This window comes from Stegodyphus dumicola, chromosome 2 (assembly GCF_044657685.1).
Source record: "Stegodyphus dumicola isolate Sdum_Otavi_A_Nest chromosome 2, ASM4465768v1".
NCBI lineage: Eukaryota > Metazoa > Arthropoda > Arachnida > Araneae > Eresidae > Stegodyphus > Stegodyphus dumicola.
In genome coordinates, this window is record NC_140769.1 from 276,707,451 (window position 1) to 276,733,185 (window position 25,735).

The following is a 25,735-nucleotide window of genomic DNA, read 5'->3' on the forward strand; positions in this document are numbered from 1 at the left end:
TAAGACCCCCAGTGTTTAGTCTCCAAGCAAACTTGGTACTCATTTTATCAACCCAAGTGATGGAAATCAAGGGATGAAAGTCTGAGTCGACCTCGCCCAGCCCGGGAATCGAACCCGGACCTGTGGTGCTACTGCCCGATGCACTAACCACTGCACCACTGGGCCTCATTTTTTATTATATTATGTGTATTTATTTACGAGGGGGAAAATATTAATAAGATTTTGCTGTGCCTGAAATTTGAACTTTTTATTAAATTTGAAATTTTTGCTTCGTATTATTTTAATAAATTAATGCTCTTTTCTTTTTCTAGTTTGATACCTGGGGAGAAAAGGAATAAAAATTCAAAAAACTCCAGTTCTGAGGCAAGGCTAGTAATTTTAAAGAAAGCCACTTCCAATCTTGGTATTAGTCTTTTAGGGGGCAATGCTGTTGGTATTTTTGTCCATGCTTTGCAAGACGATTCTCCTGCACAAGGTGCAAATGGTCTACGAACCGGTGATCAAATTTTAGAGGTAGAGTTTTGCCTCTGTTTACTTATACAAAGTCTATCCCAAAAGTAATGCTCCCCACTTTCTTTCTGTTGCAACTATCCGTGGTGCAGTATTGCCGCTTACCCCTGGAGGGTGGGTAGAGTCTTGGAAACACAGCACGACTAGCGCCAGTTGGCTCTGAGCTCCTGGAGAGTCACAGTGCCTGTTTCAGTGAACTCTTGTGTGAGTGCTCGGTTGAAATCAAGATGGGAAAAGCTCTCAAGCAGCGATACAAGAAAAGTTTTGTTTCACACTGGAGAAAACATTGTGGGAGATTTTTGATTGGAGATTAAAAAAAAAAAGAGAGATTTGATCATTGAAGATTAAAAAATCCCTCAAAGGACAGTATTTGGGGACCCTGGAGAACATCAAGGCAGCTACGATGATGTTACTAAAGGACATCTCTGTGACAGACTTCCAGGATGCATATAAAGCATGGAAATCGCATTGGAACAAGTGTGTTAAAGCAGGGGGGATGTTTTTCGAAGAATATTGAGGAATTGTACAAAGCAGTTCAATAAATGTCTTTTTAAGAAAAATGGGTGCATAACTTTCGGGACAGACCTTGTATACAGATTTCATTTCAGAATTGTAGTAGATTTTATTGATTCATGTCAGAGCTCTTAATAATACAAGCAGACCATAAATGATCATGAGTATCATGATCATTAAGGCTGCTAGCCATTTAGCGATGTTGTGAAGAGCTCGAAGTAAATGTTTGCTGCTTTGATGCAATCCAATTAACAAGACATTTAAATTATGGGAGTTTATAATAATGAAGTATCAAATTATTTAATTATTTGTGTAGTTTCTTATTAAAAGAATTTGTATTTTCTTACTCATTTGTAGATTGCTTTTTGTATGCTTATAAGAATATTTTGTTTTCTGTAGTACAGTGTTTTAAAAAGGTTTGTTTTGTTTGCAAAGTTTTTATTCTTTATGTTTAGTACAATGGAATAGATCTGCGGCATGCAACTGCAGAGGAAGCTGCATATGAACTAGCAAAACCAGCTGATACTGTGAAAATTCTTGCTCTTCATAATTATGAAAGTATGTGGATCTTTTATCTTAAACCCATGCTTCATTTCTTAAGTAAGAGCATTTACTATTTTTATATTAACTACTTTGCATTAAAAAGAAATTTTAAACTTTATATTTACATATTCTTTTTTGGGAGGACAATATTTAATATTTTCAATCATGTGGCTCCTTTGTAAATGAAGTTGAGTTTTTTAGAGACTAAATAAATAAATGAATCATTATATTTTTAATATTATCTTAGAATTTTCTGATATTATGTATGATTTGTTAAGATATCAGATTTTTAATGGAAATTTAAGTGCTTAAATAAAGTTATATATAATTCTTTATTATGTTGTATATGAATAAAATCATTCTGATATAATTTTTTTTAAATTTTTATTCTATTTTGAAAATGCTGAGCTTATCTCAATTACTTTCAATTTATGATAGCTATTATAGAGTTTTCATTCAAAAAATATTATTTTCTTGAATATTGCTTATTAATACGTTATGGAAATACAATAAAGCCTCGCAAACTCAACTTCTAATCGCTCAACATTCTGTATAATGTGATGATCACTTTTTTTTTAAATCACTAAATGATTACTGCTGGTCAGAGCATTATCTTTTGAATATTGTCTCAATTTAGTAACAGCTAGTCTGTAATTTCAAATTTTTTAACCTCTTTAAGACATTATTTTTTTAAACCTATGTAATGAACTTGGTGACAAGTGTTGTTCTTTTCATGGAAGTTCCAGTCTACCCCATTCCTCCTTTCAATAATAAAGTAACCGAAAGAAGTCTGGTAACCACCATTTATTATCATTCACATTCCTTTATGTTACTAGCTTTTAACAGGATTTTTTTTTTTTTTTTTTTTTTTTAAGATTAATGGCTGTATGCTATTGTAAGCTAATTACTTCCAAATTATTCAAGTTTTATGTTATGTTGTTCATGCAATTGGAGAAGAAAATAAAACAAATTAGAATTATTGTAGAAATGAAAGTAGATGCCTTAAGAGACTGGATAAAGAAAAAAATATTAATAAATTTGCTATAGATTTAGGTGTTGAATGAAGTATTATTAGTTGCAAAGAACCTATCCTATCTTCCATAAAACTGGACATTTCTGAAAATTTATTACCCGCTCAATGCATATTAAGTTTAGTTTGCAGGGCTCTAGTGTAAGGTGTATGTATAAAAATAATTAATTTTAATAAAGAACTTTTATTATTTAAATTAGCTTTTTGTTTTTCAGCTCAGTTAAACTCTAGCCTATCAGTTAATATAGCAAACTGTAGTTATACTAATTAACATGTTATTAAATCTGGGTGGGAAACAAGCTTAATTAACATTAAGTACTCGGCCTTTCCTTATGATTGAAAAATAACTGTAATGAAATGCAAATACAAAAAATCAACTGACTCAACATTCCTTAAGATTCCAAAGATCCTTATAAAGATAAGGATAGGATATTATACATATTTGCAGCATTTAATTATGATGTTTAACTTATATTTCATATGTAAATAATAGGTACTTCTATTTAGTGACTTAAATAAAAGAAGCTGGATAACATTTTGCATGTTGTAAAAATACTCTTTCAGTGCTAGCAAATATTGTTTGAGGCTTGAACAGTATTTCGATAACAGTTAGCTGTTTTATGCACAATACAATAGAATATCTGTGTTTTATTCTGTACGTATCCAAATGATCAGAAGGTTGTTGATGCTTGTTCCTTGATCTATTGCACCAAGATATTTTACTGTACATTTATTTACAATTTATTTACAAGTCGTATGCCACCTGGCATATTTACAAGCGTTATGCCTCCTGGCATGTACATGATAGACATATTCTGCCACCTGGCATGTGAATTGATACATCATACTAGTTTTCTGCCACCTGACAGATACGATGCAATTACCTCAATTAGCGGTAATACGCCCGACATTTTGGCGTGTCTGCTTCCCTTACGTTCTGTAACGCAACTAACTTTTTGTGCGGTGCGCCCTCTGGGCACAAATCACCGCAATCACCAAGGAGGCCAAAACATCCTCCCCCCCGATGAATCACATTCATCTTAATACAATCTTCAATATATGCAAACAAGTAAATGAAAAATATAGAAAATGAAAACATACAAAAACCTTCAAAAAGTATAAAATTACATATTACACTTACCAATCTTCTAGCAAAACATCTTATATCTTACTATATTGAAACGTTAACTATGAGGGTTAAACTAGAACAAACAAATAAAATTATTAGTACAATAAGAAATGAAAATAATAATAAAACATATTCAATATAAACCAAATGCTTAAGTTAATGTTCTTCAACTGGTAAAAGACACAGTTTGGTAATAGGACGTTTAATGTCCCCGTGCACAGTTTTTAGTCTAACCACTCGGACATTATTGTCTCTTCCAGGAAACACTTCTATTACTCGCCCGAGTTTCCAACGTAATGAAGGCATATTATCTTCTTTAATGAGAACCAAGTCATTTAGATGAATATTTCTGCTAGGCTGTCTCCATTTGCTACGCTGCTGTAGTTGGCACAGGTACTCTTTAGACCACCGCTTCCAAAGCCCTTGGAACATCTGCTGTGTTAGTTGCCATCTTTGCAATGGAGACACTCGTACTTCGGTTAAATCTTGTTCCGGAATAACAGTTAAAGAAGTCCCTATAATAAAGTGTCCAGGAGTCAAAGCTGTCAAATCATTGGGATCACTGGAGACCGGTGTTATTGGCCTCGAATTTAAGCATGCTTCAATTTGTGCAATTAGAGTTAGAAACTCTTCATAAGTCAAAATTTGAGTTCCAACACATTTCTTTAGATGCAGCTTCATAGATCTAACAGCTGCCTCCCATATACCACCATGATGTGGAGCAGCTGGCGGGTTGAATATCCACCTTATGTTTTCATTTGCTAACCACCTTTGAAATTCTGAAGCCTTCCGTAACTCATAGATGGTAAGCATACCAGATTGCTTTTCACGAATGGATTTACAGTTGTTCACGAAGCGCAGAACATAAGCCATTATTCCCAGTACTTTGGTTAAATTTCCGTACAGTTCAAGATTTAGTAACAGTTCTGTGGATTCCACAAGTGTTTTCAAAGTAACACATTTACGTTCTTCACTAACGTTTTGCAAGTCAGCTTCGGTATTCATTTCGTTTATGTGATGTCGAATATCTACTTCTGAAAGCCAGGGTAGCCCAGAAAACCAATCACTATCATTAATTAGAGCTTCAGCATCCATGCCCCTCGTAAGTTTATCAGCAGGGTTTGTCTTCCCACTGCAAAAGTACCAGTTGTTTAAAATTGTTTTCTCCTTGATTTCTACCACACGATTTCTAACAAATTGTTTCCACTCGTTGGCAGATCCCTTGATCCAGTGAATGCAAATTTGGGAATCAGTCCAGTAAAATATATTTACCTTATCCAACTGCGGAAATATCGATTGCAAATACGAACCTAATCTTGCAGAAATTAATGTTCCCAAAAGTTCAAGCCTAGGGAGTGTTACCCTTTTTAATGGAGCCAAACGGGATTTCGACATTATGAAACTTGTTTTACATTTATTTTTCTTCTTAAATCTAAAATATGCTACAGCACCATAACACTTGGGACTGGCATCAGAAAATATGTGAACTTCTATTAACTTCCAACACATATCACTGAAGTACTGTCTGGGAATTTCGAAAAACTTTATTTTTTCAACTTCTTCTAACCATTCCTGAAATATGAATTCTGTATCAAGGGGAACATTTTCGTCCCATTGAATACCCTTTTCCCACATAGTTTGCATTAAGAGTTTAATTCGAACAGTAAATGGATTCATAATTCCTAAGGGATCAAAGAGCATACCACATGCTGCTAAAATGATGCGTTTAGTTACTTTGAGATTTTGTAACTTCTCAAACTGAGATACATCTATTTTCAAATTATCATTGACATTGTCCCAGATAAGACCTAAAACTTTCAACGGTACCAAAGAGTCTTCAGATGTTTCACGAGAGTCAATTCCATTACGTTTCCATAGTTCATTCAGCTCAGGTGAGTTTGAAACCCATCTACGTAAATTCATACTGGCCTTGCTAAGAATGAAAATCATGTCCTTGCTTAAATGTAAGGCCTTTGCTACATTAACTGTCCCAGAAATTAAATTATCTACGTAAAGCTCTTTTAACATACTGCATGCCTCTTCGTAGGCATCTTCATACTTTTTTAAATGCAGTCTTACTGTAGCTGTTAATAAATAAGGTGAGCACTTGATCCCGAAAGGAACTCGATTGTGTTGAAGAACTTGTAAGTTGGGATTACTGTGATCGAGATTTGACCCTTCTTCATTTATCCACAAAAACTTTAAAAAATCCCTATCTTCTTTAGCTAAGCCTACCTCTAAAAATGCACGCTGAATGTCGGCACAAAACGCAATTGAATGTACCCTGAGTTTAATGATAATCTTTAGCAAATCAGGATTTAAATTAGGTCCGCTTTCCAAACAATCATTAAGTGATAAATTTCCCTTACTTTTAGAAGAAGCATCAAAAACTATTAGAACCTTTGTAGAATCCTTCTGCTCGCGCACTACCGCTTGATGAGGCATGTAATACCCCGTTTTCAAACTACTATTTAAATACGTATCTACCCGTTCCACTATACCATCTCTCAAGTGTTCATTAATTATCTCATTATATTTTAAATATAGCTCGCTATTTTTCTGAAACTTATTATTTAAAAATTGTAAGCGCTGTTTCGCGATTTCATAATTGTTATTTAAACCTTCAACACCCTCTTTCCACAATAATCGAGTTTCATACCTTTTATTCTTGTAAGTTGTATTTCGTTCAAATGACTCTAAAATTTCTTTATCTGATAGAGATATTTCTTTATCCGAACTTATCCCAATTGCTTCTAATTCCCATAATTTTTTAACTCTTTCATAATCCAAGTCCTCATTTACAACGGTTATATGATTAACTCTTGCGTCCTTACACTTTGATCCTTCGTCCTTGCCTTGAATCACAAAACCGAAAGTGCTTTCTGTTGCGACTAATTTTTTACAAATCTTCACGTTTCGTTCTCCTAAAATTTCCCAAATATAATCCGAACCTATTAATACTTGAATTTCGTCATTTGTACCAGCATCTGCTAATTCTATTCCCTTCTCAAACGCTATCTGTCGTATCCACCGAGAAGGAACTTTTACTTGTCCTAGTGTTATAGAATCAATGACTATTGCGTTAATTTTTATCTTTTTACTGGGATGGCTTACATTTTGCAATACGATTTCTACGATATCATACAAGCGCTCTTTTGCATCTTTGCATCCAAATGTGAAAATAATAAGCGCTTCTTTATTAATAATTTTCAACCCCAGTGAATCAACCACTTCTCGTAAGATGAATGACTTTGTTGACCCTGAATCTAGCATACAACGTAATACCTTTTCGTTCCCCCCTTTACACCTAACTGCTGCCGAAAACGTCTGTAAAAGAACGGAAGTTGGTGGTTTAATTTTGTTATTATTTTCATTACATAAGAGCGAAAGAGAAGGTTCAGGGATTGGCGTTTGTTTTGTCTGATTGGAAGTATCCGTCTCTAAATCTTTCGATGCGGCGTCACATATTAACGAATTATGTAAACCTTGGACATTGCACAGTCTGCATTTTTCATCTTTATGAGCACAGAAACGCCTTGGATGCCCTTTCGAAAAGCAAATAAAACATAAACCTCGATCCATTAATGCCTTTCGGCGAGCCTTTAAATCAAGTGCGCAATCATGATTCATATGACAAGCAGATAAACAAAATATGCAGACATTTTGATTCTCTTTCTTAGGCGGGGTAGAGAACTTTCGATTTGGATTAAAATGTGATTTTTGAAAGTATTTAGAGGGAGTTTCGCTTTGACTAGTTAATACAGAAGCACCTTGCTTATTCGTACTGTAATCATTTCTTTTAGAATGCATGTAAGATTTATTTTGATAACCTTGATGGGAACTTTTGTTTCGTATTGATGTTTCATTTACATCAAAATTCTTAGAACGCGCTAACATCATTGATGTTTCCCTACATTCCACTTCCGTTTTCAAGAACGTTAGTAGTTCATTAACATTGAAATTTTGTTTATCACTTCTTTTCCTAGTGAATTCTAGAGTTAAATTCTCGGGTATTAACTTTAACAAAATAGGGGATAATAAATGTCCATAAGAACCACTAGTAACATTTAAAGAATTTAAATTCCTTATTTGTATTTCTATATCGTCATAAAGCTTCCTCAAAGAAGCCGTATTTCCGGAATATTTTACAGGTTCTAAACTCAACAATTTATTCATATGCGCATTAATTAGCAGGTCATCTCTGCCGAAACGGTTTTTTAGTATATCAACAACCACCGTATAGTTTTCACTAGTAAATGTTAATCCACTAATAGCATTTAAAGCTAAACCTCCCAAAAGCGATTTTAAATAACAAAACTTGTCAACCAAACTGAGACTTTCGTTTTGGTGAATGGAATTACTAAACTGATTCCAGAATTCAAGCCAAGAACAAGGATCACCATAATATTTTGTAATCGTTAATTTTGGCAATTTTAAAGTATTAACTTCACAAGTTTTCAACTTCGGAGATATAGTTTCCTCACTAGAATTTCTAGATTCAACTTTACACGCGTTTTTTCTTAATTTTTCCTGAATTTAAAACTTATAATTCTTTCCTGATAATCCTGCGCGGAAATTACTTCTGTTTCCAACTCCTGTTCCGTAATTATAAGTTTTTCAATCTCAGAATCGTATTGTTTCAACAACTGCGATTTTTCAAGTAACATTTCGAGTAATTCTTTTAATTTCTCATCCGCGGTTTCACCCTCTTCTAACAATGCAGAATCTATTTTACTCATCAACTTGGTAGTTAAGTTACGCATCACCGTACGCAACTTCTTTGCCTTATTCATAGCCTCCATTTTACCATTAGATTCTATCAACTATAATAATCACCTAGATTTTATTCAACAATTCTATTCAAAACTGGAAAAATGAAAAAGGGCCTACCTCGAATTTCTTCGCGTTAAATCCTGGCTTTTCAGTCATGAACTCACTAATTTTCTTCGTCCATTCTTCATCTCCACAAATCACGTCCGGGTCACCAGAAAAAATGTACGTATCCAAATGATCAGAAGGTTGTTGATGCTTGTTCCTTGATCTATTGCACCAAGATATTTTACTGTACATTTATTTACAATTTATTTACAAGTCATATGCCACCTGGCATATTTACAAGCGTTATGCCTCCTGGCATGTACATGATAGACATATTCTGCCACCTGGCATGTGAATTGATACATCATACTAGTTTTCTGCCACCTGACAGATACGATGCAATTACCTCAATTAGCGGTAATACGCCCGACATTTTGGCGTGTCCGCTTCCCTTACGTTCTGTAACGCAACTAACTTTTTGTGCGGTGCGCCCTCTGGGCACAAATCACCACAATCACCGAGGAGGCCAAAACATATTCACTACATACCACTAAAATGAGGTTGAGTATTTTCAAATGAATAAAGTTGAATATATTGAAAAATATTGAGGTTTGTATAATATTTCGATAACAGTTATCTGTTTTATGCACTATATAATGGAGTCTCTGTGTTTTATGCAGTATGTACCACACTTTCAGTTACATAGTGGAGTCATTACTTGAAAGAGAAAATTATTGTGTAGATGAGTCTGTGTAGCATAACATTCGAGACATAAATTTAAGCAACACACTAACATAATTTTTTCATACTTTATTTGTAAAATTTTTGTAGTCTTTTTTCCTTTCTTTAATAAAAAATTTTTGAAATATCCAATTTTTGAACATAAGGAAAGTTTTGTTCGTTCATAATTATTAAATTATTTTTTTTATTATAATCATTGCTGTGGTGTCTGTAGTTTATTACTGAAAGATTTAAATTACATTTGTATGCTAAACATGCTCCAAAATAACAGACTAATTAGTTGAAATATGTTTTGGTGGAATAAAAACGAGCCTCCAATTTATTTATTTTATCAAAAATTAATTTGAAAAGCCTAATATTATTAAATGCTTCTTTTATGTATTTATTTTGTGAAATTATAAATGGCACAGAATATCAATTTTACGGTATTGTCGCAACTAGCGATCTACCGAATTCCATTAGTTAGTTTATCAGTTGTATTCTAGGTGCCGCCACTTGTTTTTCAGACTATTTTCTTTGTAAAAGCAATGTTTATGCTTATCGTTTCTTTCATGTACAATTTTTCCATTCAATTTGTGAAGAGTTTTTAAAATGCTGTCTTCAAAGCTTTGTTATCAATTTGTTATCACCCTTTTATGTGCACACTGGAATTATATTTTTATACACAGCATAAACGACAGCAAAAGAAATAAATATTTTGCAAAACATAAAAAATATTGATATTAAATAATAATAAATCTGACCGTGCAAATATGAATGAAATTGCGCAAGGAAAAAAAAAATTTGTAAAAACAACAATTTTAGTGATGCCACCAGTCAATCCATAAAGCAGCTACACAGTTAACTAAGGTAAATTGCCTATTGGGAGAATGCCAATTTTACTGCTAATAAATATTTAAAATTATTATTTATAAATATTTATCAAAAAAACCTGTTTTTATTTGAATTATAATTTGGCACAAAGTAAAAAGGAAGTTATAATATAAAAGCAATTAAGTGCTTATATATTTATTAACTTTTATTTTTGTAATCATAGGCAGCTTCTTGGATATGTTCTTATATATTTCACAAATAATTGTTTAAATGAGAAAGGTCTTAAAATACTACATTCTCCAAAGCTGAAATAATTTAAAAATATTACTTGAAGTGATGAACACTCAAGACTGGAATAATAAAAAAAGCATTTATTTTATGAAATTAATAACAGTCAGAAATTCATGCTTAATTGTCTCACTTCACAATAGAAGCTAGATAATGTTTAATGGAACGACTTGTCATTAGTCGCCAAGCTCATGATGCATAGCCAAGTATGTATAGTGAAGGATAGCTAAATTTGACGATGATAGCCACTAATGTAAACGTTTTCGGATATCGCAAAACAAGGGTGAAATCTTCCAATTAACGGATTTTGTAAAAAAATTTGGAGAAGCGGTATTTGGAGAATGAAGATGATATAAAAGAAGTTTTTCAATGTGATGAAAATGTTTCTCAATCATCAATCAATTAATGAATGGTGAAATCTGCAGTATGGTTCTAAATCCAGAAATACCGCTACCGATAGTGAAGAAAGTGACAGAAAAGTTACTAAAAACGAGAAAATTGCGATTGACATGTTAGTGTGAATTCTCGAAACAGCACTTACAGGACTTCAGCAATGTAACTGAACAAGAAATTATGTCTGTCTACAGACATAATTTCTTTGATATGATTTAAAACAAGTTCCTTGTCATTATAATTCGCTTCCGATACCGAAGAAAAGTGACAGAGGTTATTGAAAACGAAAAAATTTCGATTGACAAATTAGTCGGTGTTCTCGACACAGCAATTATAGGACTTGAACAGCGGAACTTTGTAACTGAACAGGAAATTATGTCTGTTCAATAGAATTAAAGAGAAAGTATTATCACATGAAACGAAGCAAAACTTAAACAACTTACATTGAAAGAAATGTTTAATAAGGTAAACATATAAATATTAAGCATTTTTTGTCAATTTTGATACCCTTTAGATCATAAATACTTTATTTTTTCATAAATCTGGATTTCATATTTTTAATTTTATAATTTCTACATGCCAACTTACTGGATTTAAACTGATGATCTAATATCCAGAAGAATCTGGAATCGCCGAAGTCCCGACGAGTCCTGATTTTGGACTGTATCTATAATATATAATTCATGTGGATTTGTTTATGAGTTAATGTGCTTTTAGATAAAATATTTAATCTGAATTATTGAAGTTTGAAAACCCTCTTTTATTCAGTTGTTTAAGCTAATAGTTATATAATAGGTACCATAAAAGAAATTTAAAATTATGTTTAACTTTCTAGGGTATCAAGAAATCCAGGATCAACCTGGTGATTCATTCTACATCCGTGCCATGTTTGACCGAATAAGTATAAATGGGTCTTTAGCATTCCAAAAAGATGACATTTTATATGTAGACAATACCATGTATAATGGTGTTCCTGGATTGTGGCAGGCATGGCTTGTAGATGAAGAAGGAGAAAAAATTAAGTGTGGTTTTATTCCAAGCAAGTACAAGTAAGTTAAATTTTTATTATGTTTTTATTAAATTTTGTCTTTTGATGTGCTTAGGATTAATATTTTTCCACTTTAATTATTTTAATGCCGCGGCACGCAATGAATTGGAAGTTGATCTGTCAGCACTATCCTTATCTTCAGGGCAGATGATTTTATTTTATTTGGCTTATAATTCCCTACTAAATGTAGTATTTCATCTCGATGTACTCTGTCTTTGATATGATTTAAATCAAATTCCTTGTCATTATAATTCGCTTCCGATGGCGAAGAAAGTGACACAGAGGTTATTGAAAACGAAAAAATTTCGATTGACAAATTAGTCGGTATTCTCGACACAGCAATTATAGGACTTGAACAGCAGAACTTTGTAACTGAACAAGAAATTATGTCTGTTTATAGAATTAAGAGAAAGTGTTATCACATAAAAAACGAAGCAACCTAAACAACTTACATTGAAAGAAATGTTTAATAAAGTAAACAAATAAATATTAAGCTTTTTTTTTTAAAAAAAAAAAATTTTGATACCCTTTAGATCATAATTATTCTTTATTTCATAAATTACGGTTTCATATTTTTAATTTTATAATTTCTGCATGCCATCTTACCAGATTTAAACTGATGATCTATAATCCGGAATCCTAGAAGTCCCGACGAGTCCGGATTAACGACTTTTGACTGTATTCAAAAATGACAATGTTGCTTGTTAAAAATTGAAGAATTGTTACAAGAGATTGGTGCATTCTAAAAGTTTGGCAACTTCTATTAAGGTGGTTGTATTGATATGGAAATATCCCTCTGAGCGGCACGGGTTTTTGGATGCATCATGAAGACCTGTATTTGTACAGCATTTATTAGCTAAATTTATATAATTACTTATTTTAGCCACTATTTTCATAAACTTACATTCATTAAGATTACATTTACATTATTAAAGAAAGTAAGAAAGCAAACTATCTCAAGTTATATGCTAATATATATCAAGTGACAAAAGCCGATCATACCGCTCAGAGAGATATACACCAACTCTATTATGCTGTTTAAGTAGTTGCCAAATTAGTTGAATTTTATAGTTAAAAAATATTTTACTGAAAGGTATATCTCAGTAAAGATAATGTTTGTCACTAGATGCACTTGATGTGGAATAATATTCATATAAGCTGTTAATATTCAGTGTTCGTTCTATCAGATTTGTGTGAACAGCTTATTGCATGAACATTTGTAGCATATCCCTGGCTGGCATTGTGCCAAATCAGTTAAATTCATTTTGCAAGAGTATCATTAAGAAAATCATGCATCTGAGAAGTAATATCTTTTAACATGAGTATGTAGGAATGATTTTTTTCAGCCTTCCCATCTTATGCTTCAGATAAACTTTCATATCCAATTTCTTGAAAGTTCTTACTGAAAAATAAAATGTTGTAGTCTTTCCCTTGCTTACTAATCAGACCTCCTTATTTCTTAAATGAGTAGGTCTGATTTATAAATATGTGTGCTGATACATACACTCTCTGCAGTTAAACTATAATGTTACTGAAATATCCTGAACACTCTGACCAAATTTTTATCAGTATGTAATGTTAATATTCCATACTATGTGACCAAGTAGAATTTTTAATTTAAAAACAAATATTATTAATAATATCATTGCATAAAACATATGATTCAAACGAATTTAGATTTTAGAATGTCATATAAAACTATAGAAAAGGAGGTATTTTTCCTCTTTGCTAAAATGAAACTAAATTTAAGGTCATAATGTTATGAATTAAATATTAATTTTTTTAAACCTATTTTAAATGTATAGCTTGTAATTTTTCTTCTCTTAATACAAATAATAATTCTTTTTAGAGAAATTAATTTATTTGAAATTATAAAAATGGTTTTATTAGTATTGGGTCATTCCTTAAATAATGTTGTTTTATATGCTTTTTTATGTTTAAAAATTAAAATTCTTTTTTATTTTAAAATATGTTCTCTTTCATACTCTGCTGGTTCCTCAGCAGTTATGAAAAGATTTTGTTCCACCCGGGTTCGCAGGATGTTTTCATCAAGCTCGATACGTTTTCCAGGAAAAGGTTCATCTTCTAGGCTGTAGTTTCTGGCTGAGAATTTTCAGAACCATGATTGATATTGGTTTATGCTTATTGCCTGATCCTCATACATTGCATTAATGTTCCATATGCATTTGCTTTTATTGAACTCATTAAGCAAAATATCCCAGATGTGCTCTATTGTCTCTTCTACTGTAGCTTTGAAAAAATTCTGTGAAAATTTAACTGCACTTTTGAGAACTTGTGCTGAGAAGAACAAGTGAAATTTTTCCTGCTTTTATAATAAGTTGATGCAGGTAGTATGGCCCATCCCCCTCTGATATTTAGTTCATGCATTTGAAGAAGAAAAAAAATATTTATGAGATGACCCAATATGTTAATAAAGGTACTAGAATAGTGTGCAGCAGAACAAAATCTCTTTAATTTCCAAAATTAGATTTTAGAATGTCTTTGCAAAACAGGCTGTGCAATTTAATTTTACTAAGTATCTTTTGATATTGTTATTAAATTAAGCTATATTACTTGTTACCTGAAAAGTCTTTTTATCATTGATTTAAAGCGATCGTTTCTTTGCTGCAAGGTGCATAATACTGCTAAAACACATGTATTTATCTTTGAATCTTTTATTTAATATATATAGGGTAGAAGAAGAACTGATGATGAAAAAGAGTATCGGTGATCTCGAAGGAGCAGATGGTGGTCGAAGGGGATCGACAGCTGCGAGGCGTAGTTTTTTTCGACGGAAACGCCACCATCGGAGTAATTCGAGAGATAGCAAAGAATTAGCTTCTTTTTCTGATGTTTCTATCAATAGTTGCAGTGATTCCGGTATTTTGGGTGAAGAGCTAATGCCTCTAACGTATCAGAGAGTTGAGAAGCAGCACTGTAAGAATTATTTTGTGTGATACTCTCATTACGTGATGGCTTCGTAAAAGTTATTTTTGTATTCTTAAAAAATAAGAATTGTATTTTCCTACTAGTAAAACTTCATCATATTCAATTTCATTTAACTGTATTTATTATTAATTCTTCAATTACTAAATGCTTGCTTATTAACCAAAAAAAAAAGGGCATCTGTTTTGATTGAACCTCTAACTTTGTAAGCAATAAGAAGGAAAAATATCCAGTATTAAAATAATGTTATACAGTTCAAAGTCTGTAATCCGGACATACATTATCCGGACCTCAAAGCCACAAACTTTTTTTTTGGTATGCTTTATGCATGCACGCGTTGAAAGAAATGTTTAATAAAGTAAACAAATAAATATTAAGCTTTTTTTTTTTTTTTTTTTTTTTTTTTTTTTTTTTTTTTTTTTGTAAAATTTGATACCCTTTAGATCATAATTCTTCTTTATTTCATAAATTATGGTTTCATATTTTTAATTGTATAATTTCTGCATTCCCTCTTACCAGATTTAAATTGATGATCTATAATCCAGAAAAACTCCTAATCCGGAATCGCCGAACTCCCGACGAGTCCGGATTACGGACTTTGTACTGTAGTAAATTATTAACACTTACATCACTAGCAAACTTATGTGAGTGGCTCAAAAATTTCAGTTATGTCTTATTACTTGTGTTATGTTTATACTTAACTAATCTAATTTTTAATGTTTAAGCTTAAGTAATAACATAAGAAAAATTCAAGTTCTGGAGGGAAAACAATTGTGGTAATAAGCACTTCTACCAGCCATTCAGTATGGTGACTCAATACAGAATGATTTAGCCCTTTTGAACGGAAATATTCAGCTAACAGAATGTTGTAACATGAAACAAGACATTTGTGGAACTGAACATTGAGTATAGTTTTTTAGTAAAAGAAAGAATTGCATCCTATTTTATGGACATCTGTATGCTATATGCATGTAAAACATTAATTAAGAAAACATTGCTGTTGTCCTTTTGTGTCTAAAAGTAAATTTCAAAAATATAAAATAAAGTAAAATATGGATACAGTATAAAACAAAACCTCTTTTACGTATAAAATGCAACAAATGGTTGTACATTTTTAATTGAACTATGAGCTATTAACAAAGCAGCAGGATGAAGAATGCAAGCAATCAAGACAAAATTTGCATCAGAACATAAGGATATGGAAATGGTTATCGTTGATGTGCTTATGAAAGTAATAGGGTCCAGTAATAACACCTAGAATAATTATAAATAAGAAGAAGAGAGGAGGGATTTCTAAATGAATCTATGAATTTCATACATTTTTCCTTGTTTAATTAAGAGTATGCCTTAAGTAAGAAGACAGAATATATAGCAACAACAAGTGTCAAAACTTTTTCATAGGAAAATAATAGCATTTTGCGACTACAGATTAACATATCACAAATTGCTGCTGATATTACTCAAAATTTTACAACTATAATGCAAATATGGAACTAGAAGGACACATAGTGACATGCAGACATTGTCCGAAGAAGACAAACATGTGCAAATGGACTTTAGTCGTATCATACGCCCTAACACAGGAAGTATGCTGTGTGGCATAGCAAGAAATGTCTACATGTGCAGTGAGACATCTTGAAGGTCTTGACCTGTTTATATGGCTGACATTGTGTTGCCTGCCTGCATTTCATGGTGCAACACAGGTATCTGCTGCTACAACAGTGTGTTAAATTCTGGAGATGGATTGTGGATGTATAAATGGTTCGTGACCTCATTTTTTTAGATGAATTCTGCTTTTGTTTATAACATAATGATGGGTATGTGTGTGTGTGCGCGTGTAGCGCTACTATGAGAGATACTCATTTGAATTTGCTTTATGCATTGCCATACAAGCCCAACTGTTGGAGTTATAGCATTAGATATTGGGTCATATAAAAAGTCTGCACTTTTTGGTACGTTTTTAAACAAATATTTTCTTTATTGAAAATCAATTTTAATCAACTACATATTGACTATTATTATCTCTGACCTTTGGCCATTTCTTGGGTAGCTTAATAATTCCATCAATGTAGAACTTCTGTGGTTTATCGTCAAAAACTTGGCCAAGTGATTTTCAGCAGCGCTTCGGTCGGCCAATTTTTTACCATCAAGAGAGTTTTGCAGAGACCGAAACAAATGGTAGACAGATGGTGCAAAGTTTGGGCTATACGGTGGGTGCATCAAAACTTCCCAACCAAATTAGTTTGTTCTGGTGATTGCTGCCAGAGTCATCAAAAATGTGTGTAGCCGCGCATTGTCATGATGGAACACAACTCCCTTTCTGTTGGCGAAGTCTGGTTGCCCTTTCTGGACTGCTTTGTTCAAACAGTTGTGTACAGTAGAGAGCCAAATTGATGGTTTTGCAAGGTTGCAGCAGCTCATAATGGACAATTCCCTTCCAATCTCGACATCGAAATTTCACGCTTGGAATCAAGCAAACCACTGCTGGGTCCTTCATTCACTCAGAGCATTCTCACCGTACACTTCACAAACTTTTCGGCATGTTTTCAAAGCATTTTTTACCTTTTTTTATAGTTAAAAAAGCATCACATATCATACTTCTTCAGATATTTCACTCATTTTCAAATTAATATAACTTTTGACATGAGCAACAAATTAGAAAACTATCTTCACAAACAATGGAAACTGAATGTTACCTTTCAAGCACATGTTCATTTGAGACAATCAGGTGAGTGCTGCCAGATATATAGGCATCAATACCATCTAGTGGCAAAATAATGCAGAGATTTTTTATATGATCCAATATAATCAGATATTGGTCTTTTACATATCTGATACTATGATTAGTCAGCATTATATTACAAGCATCTTAAAGCCTGTTGTTCTCCTCAATGTTCAGAAGTACCCTATAGCCACTTTCCAACAAGGCAGTGTGTAGTCACACATTGAGTGTGAGTGTTTAACACATCTTGACACACAGCAGTTTATGATTCTGCCGTAGTTGGCACTTCATGAGATTTTTATCGATTCAACAGATCTGGTTTGTAGTGACACAGTTATATACTAATATGAGAAGGACCACCATATCATTGCAGTTTCAGCAGAATATCATTGAGGCTACAGCAGATGAAGTCTGACAACAAATTATACTTGTCTTTATTGCAGTATTCTGAAATGGCATTCAAAGTCTCTTGAATTATATATCTTGCAATACAGTCATAGTATTTCTTGTTCATAGTGGCAATAATGATTAAAAAATAGTTTTGGATTTCAGATAGTGTATGTCATGACACATTCTTCTTGTCCAATATACCTAAAATTTTAGTGATTTTGCCTTTGTATTGTTAGAAATTTTTAAATAATTTTAGTAGTGTTATCTTTTGTGCTTGTTGGTACTGCAACTTTAATGGGCAGTGGTAAAATTTATTTACTCATTGAATTGTTATTTTTATCATAACTTGCATGTTTATTTCATAAACATCTATTTTTAGATGAATCTTGTCGCCCAGTCATTATTGTGGGGCCATTAATGGAAGCTGTGGTAGACCAGTTGGAGCAAGATTTTCCCCATGTTTTCCAACGGTGCATTCCAGAAAAAATGAAAGGATCTCTTTCAATGATGGAACGTGGGCTGCAAGAACTGAAGTTTGTAGATTTCCGAAGGCGTGGAAATCATTTCGAGTGTACTACCGTTGTAGCTATAAAACAACTCTGTGATAAAGTGAGTATTTATGAAGTTTTATTCATCATTAAAAAGTAATCTTGGCTTTTAGGCAGTATATTTCCTGTTATGTGTCATTTTTTCTCTTGATGGTTGATGGCTAAACAGAGCTAATTTATTTCTGCATTAGTAATTATGGTGGTAGACTGGTTATACTTCTCCAGTGTTTTGATGGTTTCTTGATACATGATAAGCATGGGTCAGTTTCATTTGGAAAGTCGGAAAGAAATTACAATTAATTGATTTCCCTTGACACTTTATTAACTCTGTATGCTATCATTAAAATTGCTTATTTAAATATACTTATTTTGAAAGTGTATTTTTTTCCGACAAAGAATGAAATGCTGGTATTCTATAGAATGCATGGTTTCTCATTTAGCATTGTATAAAATGTCTAGGAAATGGGTGAAATATCAATCGTTTCATTGATTGCTGGCTAGCTTTAGGCATAATACCCAATGCATTCCATAGAATCACGGAATTCAATGCCAGTAACATATTGATTTAAAAAAATTATCTTGTCCAAAAGGTTCGGTTACTAAAATGTTCTTTTATTGTTATAGGTACTCCTTATCTCTGTTTTGTATTTTTGCTTGTATGCAGCACAATTGTATTTAATTACAGTAAACCCCGCTTAATGTGGGGGATACGTTCCATCAAAGTAGAGCGTAATGCGAAACAGCGCTAAACGAGGCTATCTTTACATGTAAATATTGAGGTTAGGGGAAGATGGCTAGGAAATTGGTTAGGTATTAAATTTAAAAAGTATGTTTTTTTAATAAAAATAAAACCAAACATTTATTTCTTAAAGCCCAAATTAATACCACATTATTATTTCTTGCAAAAATAAAAACAAAATATAAATAACAAAACGAATATTCTTAAAAAAAACAAATAAAATTCTCAGTCAGTCATATTTAGTTAGCCTTCCACGCTTTCAGTGTTCTGCCTTTTTGTGACAAAAGCATCTAATGTTGTTTGCCTTTTTCTTTTGCGTTGTTCTCTTAAAAGTTCTTCATAAACGGATAGAGCATCTCTAACACCACGCCTTACTTTTGAGCTCCTGTCAAAATTCGGATCATTTTCAATGAATTGATCCATTATTTCAGTTATGGTAGACAAACTCCTTTTTACAAACGCCATCGAAAGTTCTTTTTGCTCTTCTTCTGAATCACTGCTGTCAACATTTTTGTTTTCTTCTTGTTCAGTTAATTCCTTGAGCTCATCATTAGAAAGACTAGCCGCTGCTTCTTGAATTATTTCTTCGACATCTTCCACATTTACCCCTTCAAAATATGTCTGTACAATACCGCACCAAACAAGAAATACAAGTACACTCTTTCGGATATGTATTTGAAACCTATCGCTGCATAATATTTCGTGGAATCCCCGTATGCTGCGAACGATTTCGTGGAATCCCCGGGTTGAAATAAAAGAGCGCTAAACCGAAACAGCGTTAAGCGGGGTCTTACTGTACTGTGTGAAAGTATCAGTTTGCTGTGCAAAAATATAAATCTCCAAGAAAATTGTTTTTCTTTTAATAAGTATTAAATTAATTAATAATTTAATAAGTATTAGTTTTGCCTTAATAAGTCAAAATTAATTTTTGTTTTAATAAGTATTTCATTTCTTTGTATTAGTGAAGACTTAGACGTTTATTTTTTTTTTTTTAAGTTTGAACGCGATTTTTTCCATTGCTATGAGTGTCGCATTATTTTGAGATATTCTAAGGTCTGAAGTATGTTACCAAATTTTCCTGTAAAGGTAGTAATGCTTAGTGATACTCCTACTAATGTACACATTCCTTGAAGTATTGTAAAGGTGTTTGCAAGTGAGAAAAGCTTTTGTTTTGAATAATAATCAAGTATCTGTTGCCAAATACTCCAAACTAAGAGATACAGAGATAGTAAATGATTAGACATTATAAAATGTGAGATACATAAGGTGATGAACTCGCTTGATGAAATTTTGAGAGTACATTAGCGTTAATTTTAAGCATACATTTATTATTATTATTATTATTATTATTAGAACAGCAGGTATAAGTGTTCACCTATTTGTGTGTTTACAAGTTGTCAAATTTTAGTTTTTCTTAACAGTTTTTTTTCTCTATTAGTTTCAAAATTTGATTTTGCATTTTTCACTTTAAACTTTTCATTTTTTTATGTCAATTTTTATTCAAGCCTGCTGCTATTCAGAAAAATATAAGATATTATTCTTTCATATTTAATTTGCATGTCATTAATTAGCAAACTAAACTGTTTAAAAGCAGTAGATGCAATTCTTAAGAAAATTATTTTTTCCGTTTTAATCTAATTGATCTAAATAAAAATGCATTTACTTCATGATATATCTCATTAAAAGCATTAAATATTTTTATAGAATTGCATTACATATTTTCCACTTTTTAAATATGCAGAAGATATTGTTGATATTAGTCTAAACACATATTCATCTAACATTCTAAAAAAAGGTTTCACTTGGGCGATCTCTGTCGATAATCTCTACTCAGAAACCCATATTAAACTTTTGGTCGATCATTAAAATATGAACACTTTCAATCTTTGGAGAGGATTTAATTTTCTTATTATTATTACAATTACTGCTTGGTAAGTTACTTATTTTGTCTACTACTTTTTACTTCCTTGTACGAAGTAAAAAGGAAGTATTGTAGTTGCGAAAAGTTTCAGGCAGCATATTTCAACGAAAATATCCATTTTGACCGCTATCGAATTAAATTTAACGATGTTTTTGTGCGATATCTGTACGTAAGAACAGAATAAAAGACTCTTTTCCTCCAAAAAAATTATAAAACTGCTTTAAAATGAATTCTGAAGAGAATTTTTCGTGGCATCTGTATGAAAGTATGTACATATCTCACATAACTAAAAAACGAGTAGCCTCAGAACGCTGAAATTTTGTATGACTGCTAATACATGTAGATGTGCACCTCGTATTTTGGTTGCAATCGGCCACGCCAAACGTATATAAATATATTTATATATATATCCACTCTGTTACCCGGCTCAGTGATCTCAGTATCTTTACTCTTATATGTTTGTAAATTTCACTTGGCGATTTTTTTTCTTTAAAAATGATTGAATTATGTTGTTCTTATCTTCCAGTTAAGGTTTTTATGCCTTTAGTAAATCTGTATGCAATATTTTAAGAATTATCAACAATTTGAATGTGGTTTAAGTGCCGCTAAGCCTAATAATGTTTTTGATGATGGCCATTGCATGTTTACATTTGAAACAGCAAAATAGTGGATTTGTTGCCAATCTAGAGAAACTTAGCTGCTCAACAACAAAGATAAGCCTTCATTTATTATTGTGAATTAAATCATGCTTAATCCTTTCTGGAATTTTTTCGAGGAAATAAGTGTTTAAGATTTACTTCGTAATTTTTAATACAGATATTTTGACTTTTTACGTATTTTTGCCTTGTAGAGAATTGAGAACTGAATTAATTGAATGAGAAGTACTCAATCGTCTGTGAAAAACTGTTTCTTTTTTGTTTTGTTTGCTTAATTTCTTTTTTACATCATTCTAGCTTTATTATAGTATTTGAATAGAACGTGGCAATGATTAGATAATTCTTTAAATGATATAAATTCTGTGCATTCTGAGTTATAATATGAACGAACTATAATACTGTTAAGTGAACCTAGGGCCAGAGTGTCGCTATGGTAAACAAATAGACTTAAACAAATAAATGGTAAACAAATAAATTAAAAGAATGCATTTATTCTGTTGTGGTTTATGTGCTGTTGACGAAGTAGATTTAATTCAATCCAATAAGTTTAAATGAAATGCAAGAAAAAATGCGAATAATTTAATATTCCGTACAAGGAAGTCGTGGTGTACACATCAGATTTTTCTAAATTGCTGAAATCTCTCAGAAAGCATTCTGTAATTAAATAAAACTAAAATGTGTATAACATCAACTGAGTTTAAAAACTTTACTCTTCAAAAATCGGCTGTAGTTAAATAATGAGCAAACTTGCATATTTTTATGTTCTTATGAAACCTTATGCATTTACTGTTTGCAATGTAACTGTTTATTCATCTTAATTCTTTATTTCTCATGTGCAAAATATTGAATTATGTGTAAACTAGTTTAGCTAAAGTAAGATATCGATTATTTCTAAATTTTTTTTTTTTTCATTCAGCATGTAAAATATGATCAATGTTACACTGATTGTATTTTACAAATAGATTAAAAAATCAAATTCATGTAAAAAATGTTATTAACACTCAGGCTATAGCCAATCATGGTTATTAAATTACATTAAATTACAGAGATAAAGTGAATTACTTCTTATTCTATAGTCCTCCCCCTTCTCTTCATTACAAAAGTACTGCATTGCTGTGAAACTTTTATATATTTTATATTTTTTAGCTTTTCTATCTCTGAAGAAATAGGAAAAATATCTTATCAAAAAACACAAATTGATATGATAAATACACAGCCCAATTAAATAGGAAAAAAAAAAATCTGAAAGCTTTCAGATTTTATATTATGCCTAAAAGGGTATTTTTTTAACGTTTTGCGTATTGCCTTTATTTATTAAATATCATGTTCTTTTCACTTAAACCACATAAAATTCAATTCAACAGCAATTTCACAAAACGTATAAAAACAGCCAAACTGCATATCTTTTGAATTTCTGATACACAGTCTCGCTTGCTGGAGATAAAAATGTTTTTTTCCATACAACGTTGCCATTGCTCACTTTATTGATTACATATCATATTCTTCGCATTTAAACCATAAAATTCAATTCAACAGCATTATCGCAAAGTAATTTTAAAATGAGCATATCTTTAGAATTGCCAATACACAGTCTCGTGCGCTGAAGATAAAAAAAAAATTCCCTTACAGTGTTGCCATTGCTGGCTTTGAAATCGTTGAGTTTCTTAATACGAAATTCTTTAGTGTCTGACAAAATATGAAATCAATAAGAAAACAAATTCAAAATTAGGGCTTCCAGATTCCTTTATTATTCGTTGGAGGATTACGTTATCCAAAATTAGATGGCTCCATGTACCCATGTTTTATCACAATGCAAGAAACATAAATACACTGATGCAGATTCTTCATTATTTAATTTCTTTTATTGTAATTCAGGACTGCAATATTTGATGGCAGCAATCTAGAAAGTGAATCATCACAAAATGCCAAAACTAAATTAATAGCCCTTCTGGGCTAACGCCCTTTGAACTAAAAAACAAGTAAGATGCATAGCAAAAAAATTAATCCTTTCCTTTTGGAGCACTGAGTTAGCCTTAATGTGTGCTTTGATATAAATGGGTTTTGAACTTCTTTCTTTTTTACATTGTATTGATTCAATATGTATTAATGTATATACTATATGTATTAATATTTAGCTATTGTAGTACTATAAGAAGTCATGAACATTTGATATATCCATTCCATTTTGCTTTGTATTAGTATTAAGGTATTTTACTATAAACCCTTTTTTTTGGGGGGGGGTTAATGAAGCTTTAAAATATTATGATAAGTTTAAAGAGTGTTTTCCTAATACATGATAACAGTGCACATTTATATTAACCTAAAATGAATTTTTTTTAAATTTTATATTCTTGTCTTTTATAGAACTGTCATGCTCTTTTGGATTGTAGTCTTTCAGCAGTGGAACGTTTAAACCAATGCATGATCTACCCAATAGTCATATTTTTAAAATATAAATCTACAAAACAAATAAGGTAAATTGTCATATTTTTTGCTCATGAATTGTTAATTTCATCACTGAAATCTCTTTCTGTTGCGCTGTTTTATTCATATTAATACTTTTTTTAGGGAAGTTAAGGATTCTCGTTATTTAACAGAAAAAGTCACTACTAAAGCTGCTAAAGAAATGTTTGAACATGCCTTGAAAATAGAGAGTGAATATAAGCAGCTCATTAATGGTACAGCTTTAATATTGATATTTTTATTCTTTTTTAATTTTATGTAGTTTAAGTTTTGTGAAATGTTTATCTTGTGAATTCACTTTAAATAGCATTGCTTTGATTGATCTGTTAGAAAATGTCATGATTAAATTGGCATTATTTTTATTTATAAAGTTTTTTTTTATCCTTTCATTAGAAATTTATTATTGAAGGTTTTTTAAGACATGCAATATTAAAAAATGAGGACCTGTGTGCAATGCTATAGAGTAATACAGTCAAAAGTCGTTAATCCGGACTCATCGGGACTTCGGCGATTCTGGATTGTCGATTTTTCCGGATTATAGATCATCAGTTTAAATCTGGTAAGATGGCATGCAGAAATTACAAAATTAAAAATATGAAACCGTAATTTATGAAATAAAGAACAATTATGATCTAAAGGGTATCAAAATTTACAAAAAGAAAAAGCTTAATATTTATTTGTTTACTTTATTAAACATTTCCTTCAATGCAAGTTGCTTCGTTTCATGTGATAATACTTTCTCTTTAATTCTATTAAACAGACATAATTTCTTGTTTAGTTACAAAGTTCCGCTGTTCAAGTCCTATAATTGCTGTGTTGAGAATTCCGACTAATTTGTCAATCGAAATGTTTTCGTTTTCAATAACCTCTGGGTCACTTTCTTCACTATGGGAAGCGAATAACAACGAGGAACTTGATTTAAATCATATCAACGGAGTATATCGAGATGAAATACTACACTTAGTACAGAATTATAAACCAAATAAAATAAAAACATCTGCTCTGAAGATAAGGATAGTGCTGACAGATCAACTTCCAATCCGCAGCGTGGCAGAGCAGCGTGAAATTGATAAACAGATTTCGGATTTCAAAACATACTTTCGCTTTGTAGTAAATATATATCGGAAATTCTATTTGACATAATCGAAAGTTCAAGCTTACTTTTATAAAATTGCTCTAACAGTCTGCAAAAAATAAGCCGGATCCAATTCGAAGATTAAGGAACAACGCAATCTGCAACATTAACTGAATTAGATAACTTTAGCTTAGCGTATAACTCCGTTACACATTAAACGCGCATGCGCACAAACATATTCGCAGCTGTAAGGGTCTTATGCACTCTCGTAAACGCCTGTGCGCATGCGTGAACGCGACGCATGCGCAGAAAGTTTGTAGCTTTGAGGTCCGGATTATAGATCATTCCGGATTATGGGTGTCCGAATTAACGACTTTTGACTGTAATGCTGTATTTGTAACAGTTTTCAAAAAATGCTGTTTCTGAGCAATGAAGAAGGTAATCTGAGT

General features: G+C 31.8%; 1 protein-coding gene across 3 annotated transcripts in view; it reads left to right on the plus strand.

The window, feature by feature from the left end:
• Positions 1–25,735, plus strand: part of Dlg5 (MAGUK family member discs large 5) — a 95,898-nt gene that overhangs the window by 57,376 nt on the left and 12,787 nt on the right. For all 3 annotated transcript variants that reach the window (XM_035364813.2, XM_085812185.1, XM_085812186.1), the window contains exons 19-25: positions 312–513; positions 1,479–1,581; positions 11,614–11,827; positions 14,519–14,763; positions 18,264–18,493; positions 24,113–24,222; positions 24,317–24,426. In XM_035364813.2, the coding sequence (XP_035220704.2) occupies positions 312–513; positions 1,479–1,581; positions 11,614–11,827; positions 14,519–14,763; positions 18,264–18,493; positions 24,113–24,222; positions 24,317–24,426 (1,214 nt within the window). The remainder of the gene's footprint in view (positions 1–311; positions 514–1,478; positions 1,582–11,613; positions 11,828–14,518; positions 14,764–18,263; positions 18,494–24,112; positions 24,223–24,316; positions 24,427–25,735) is intronic.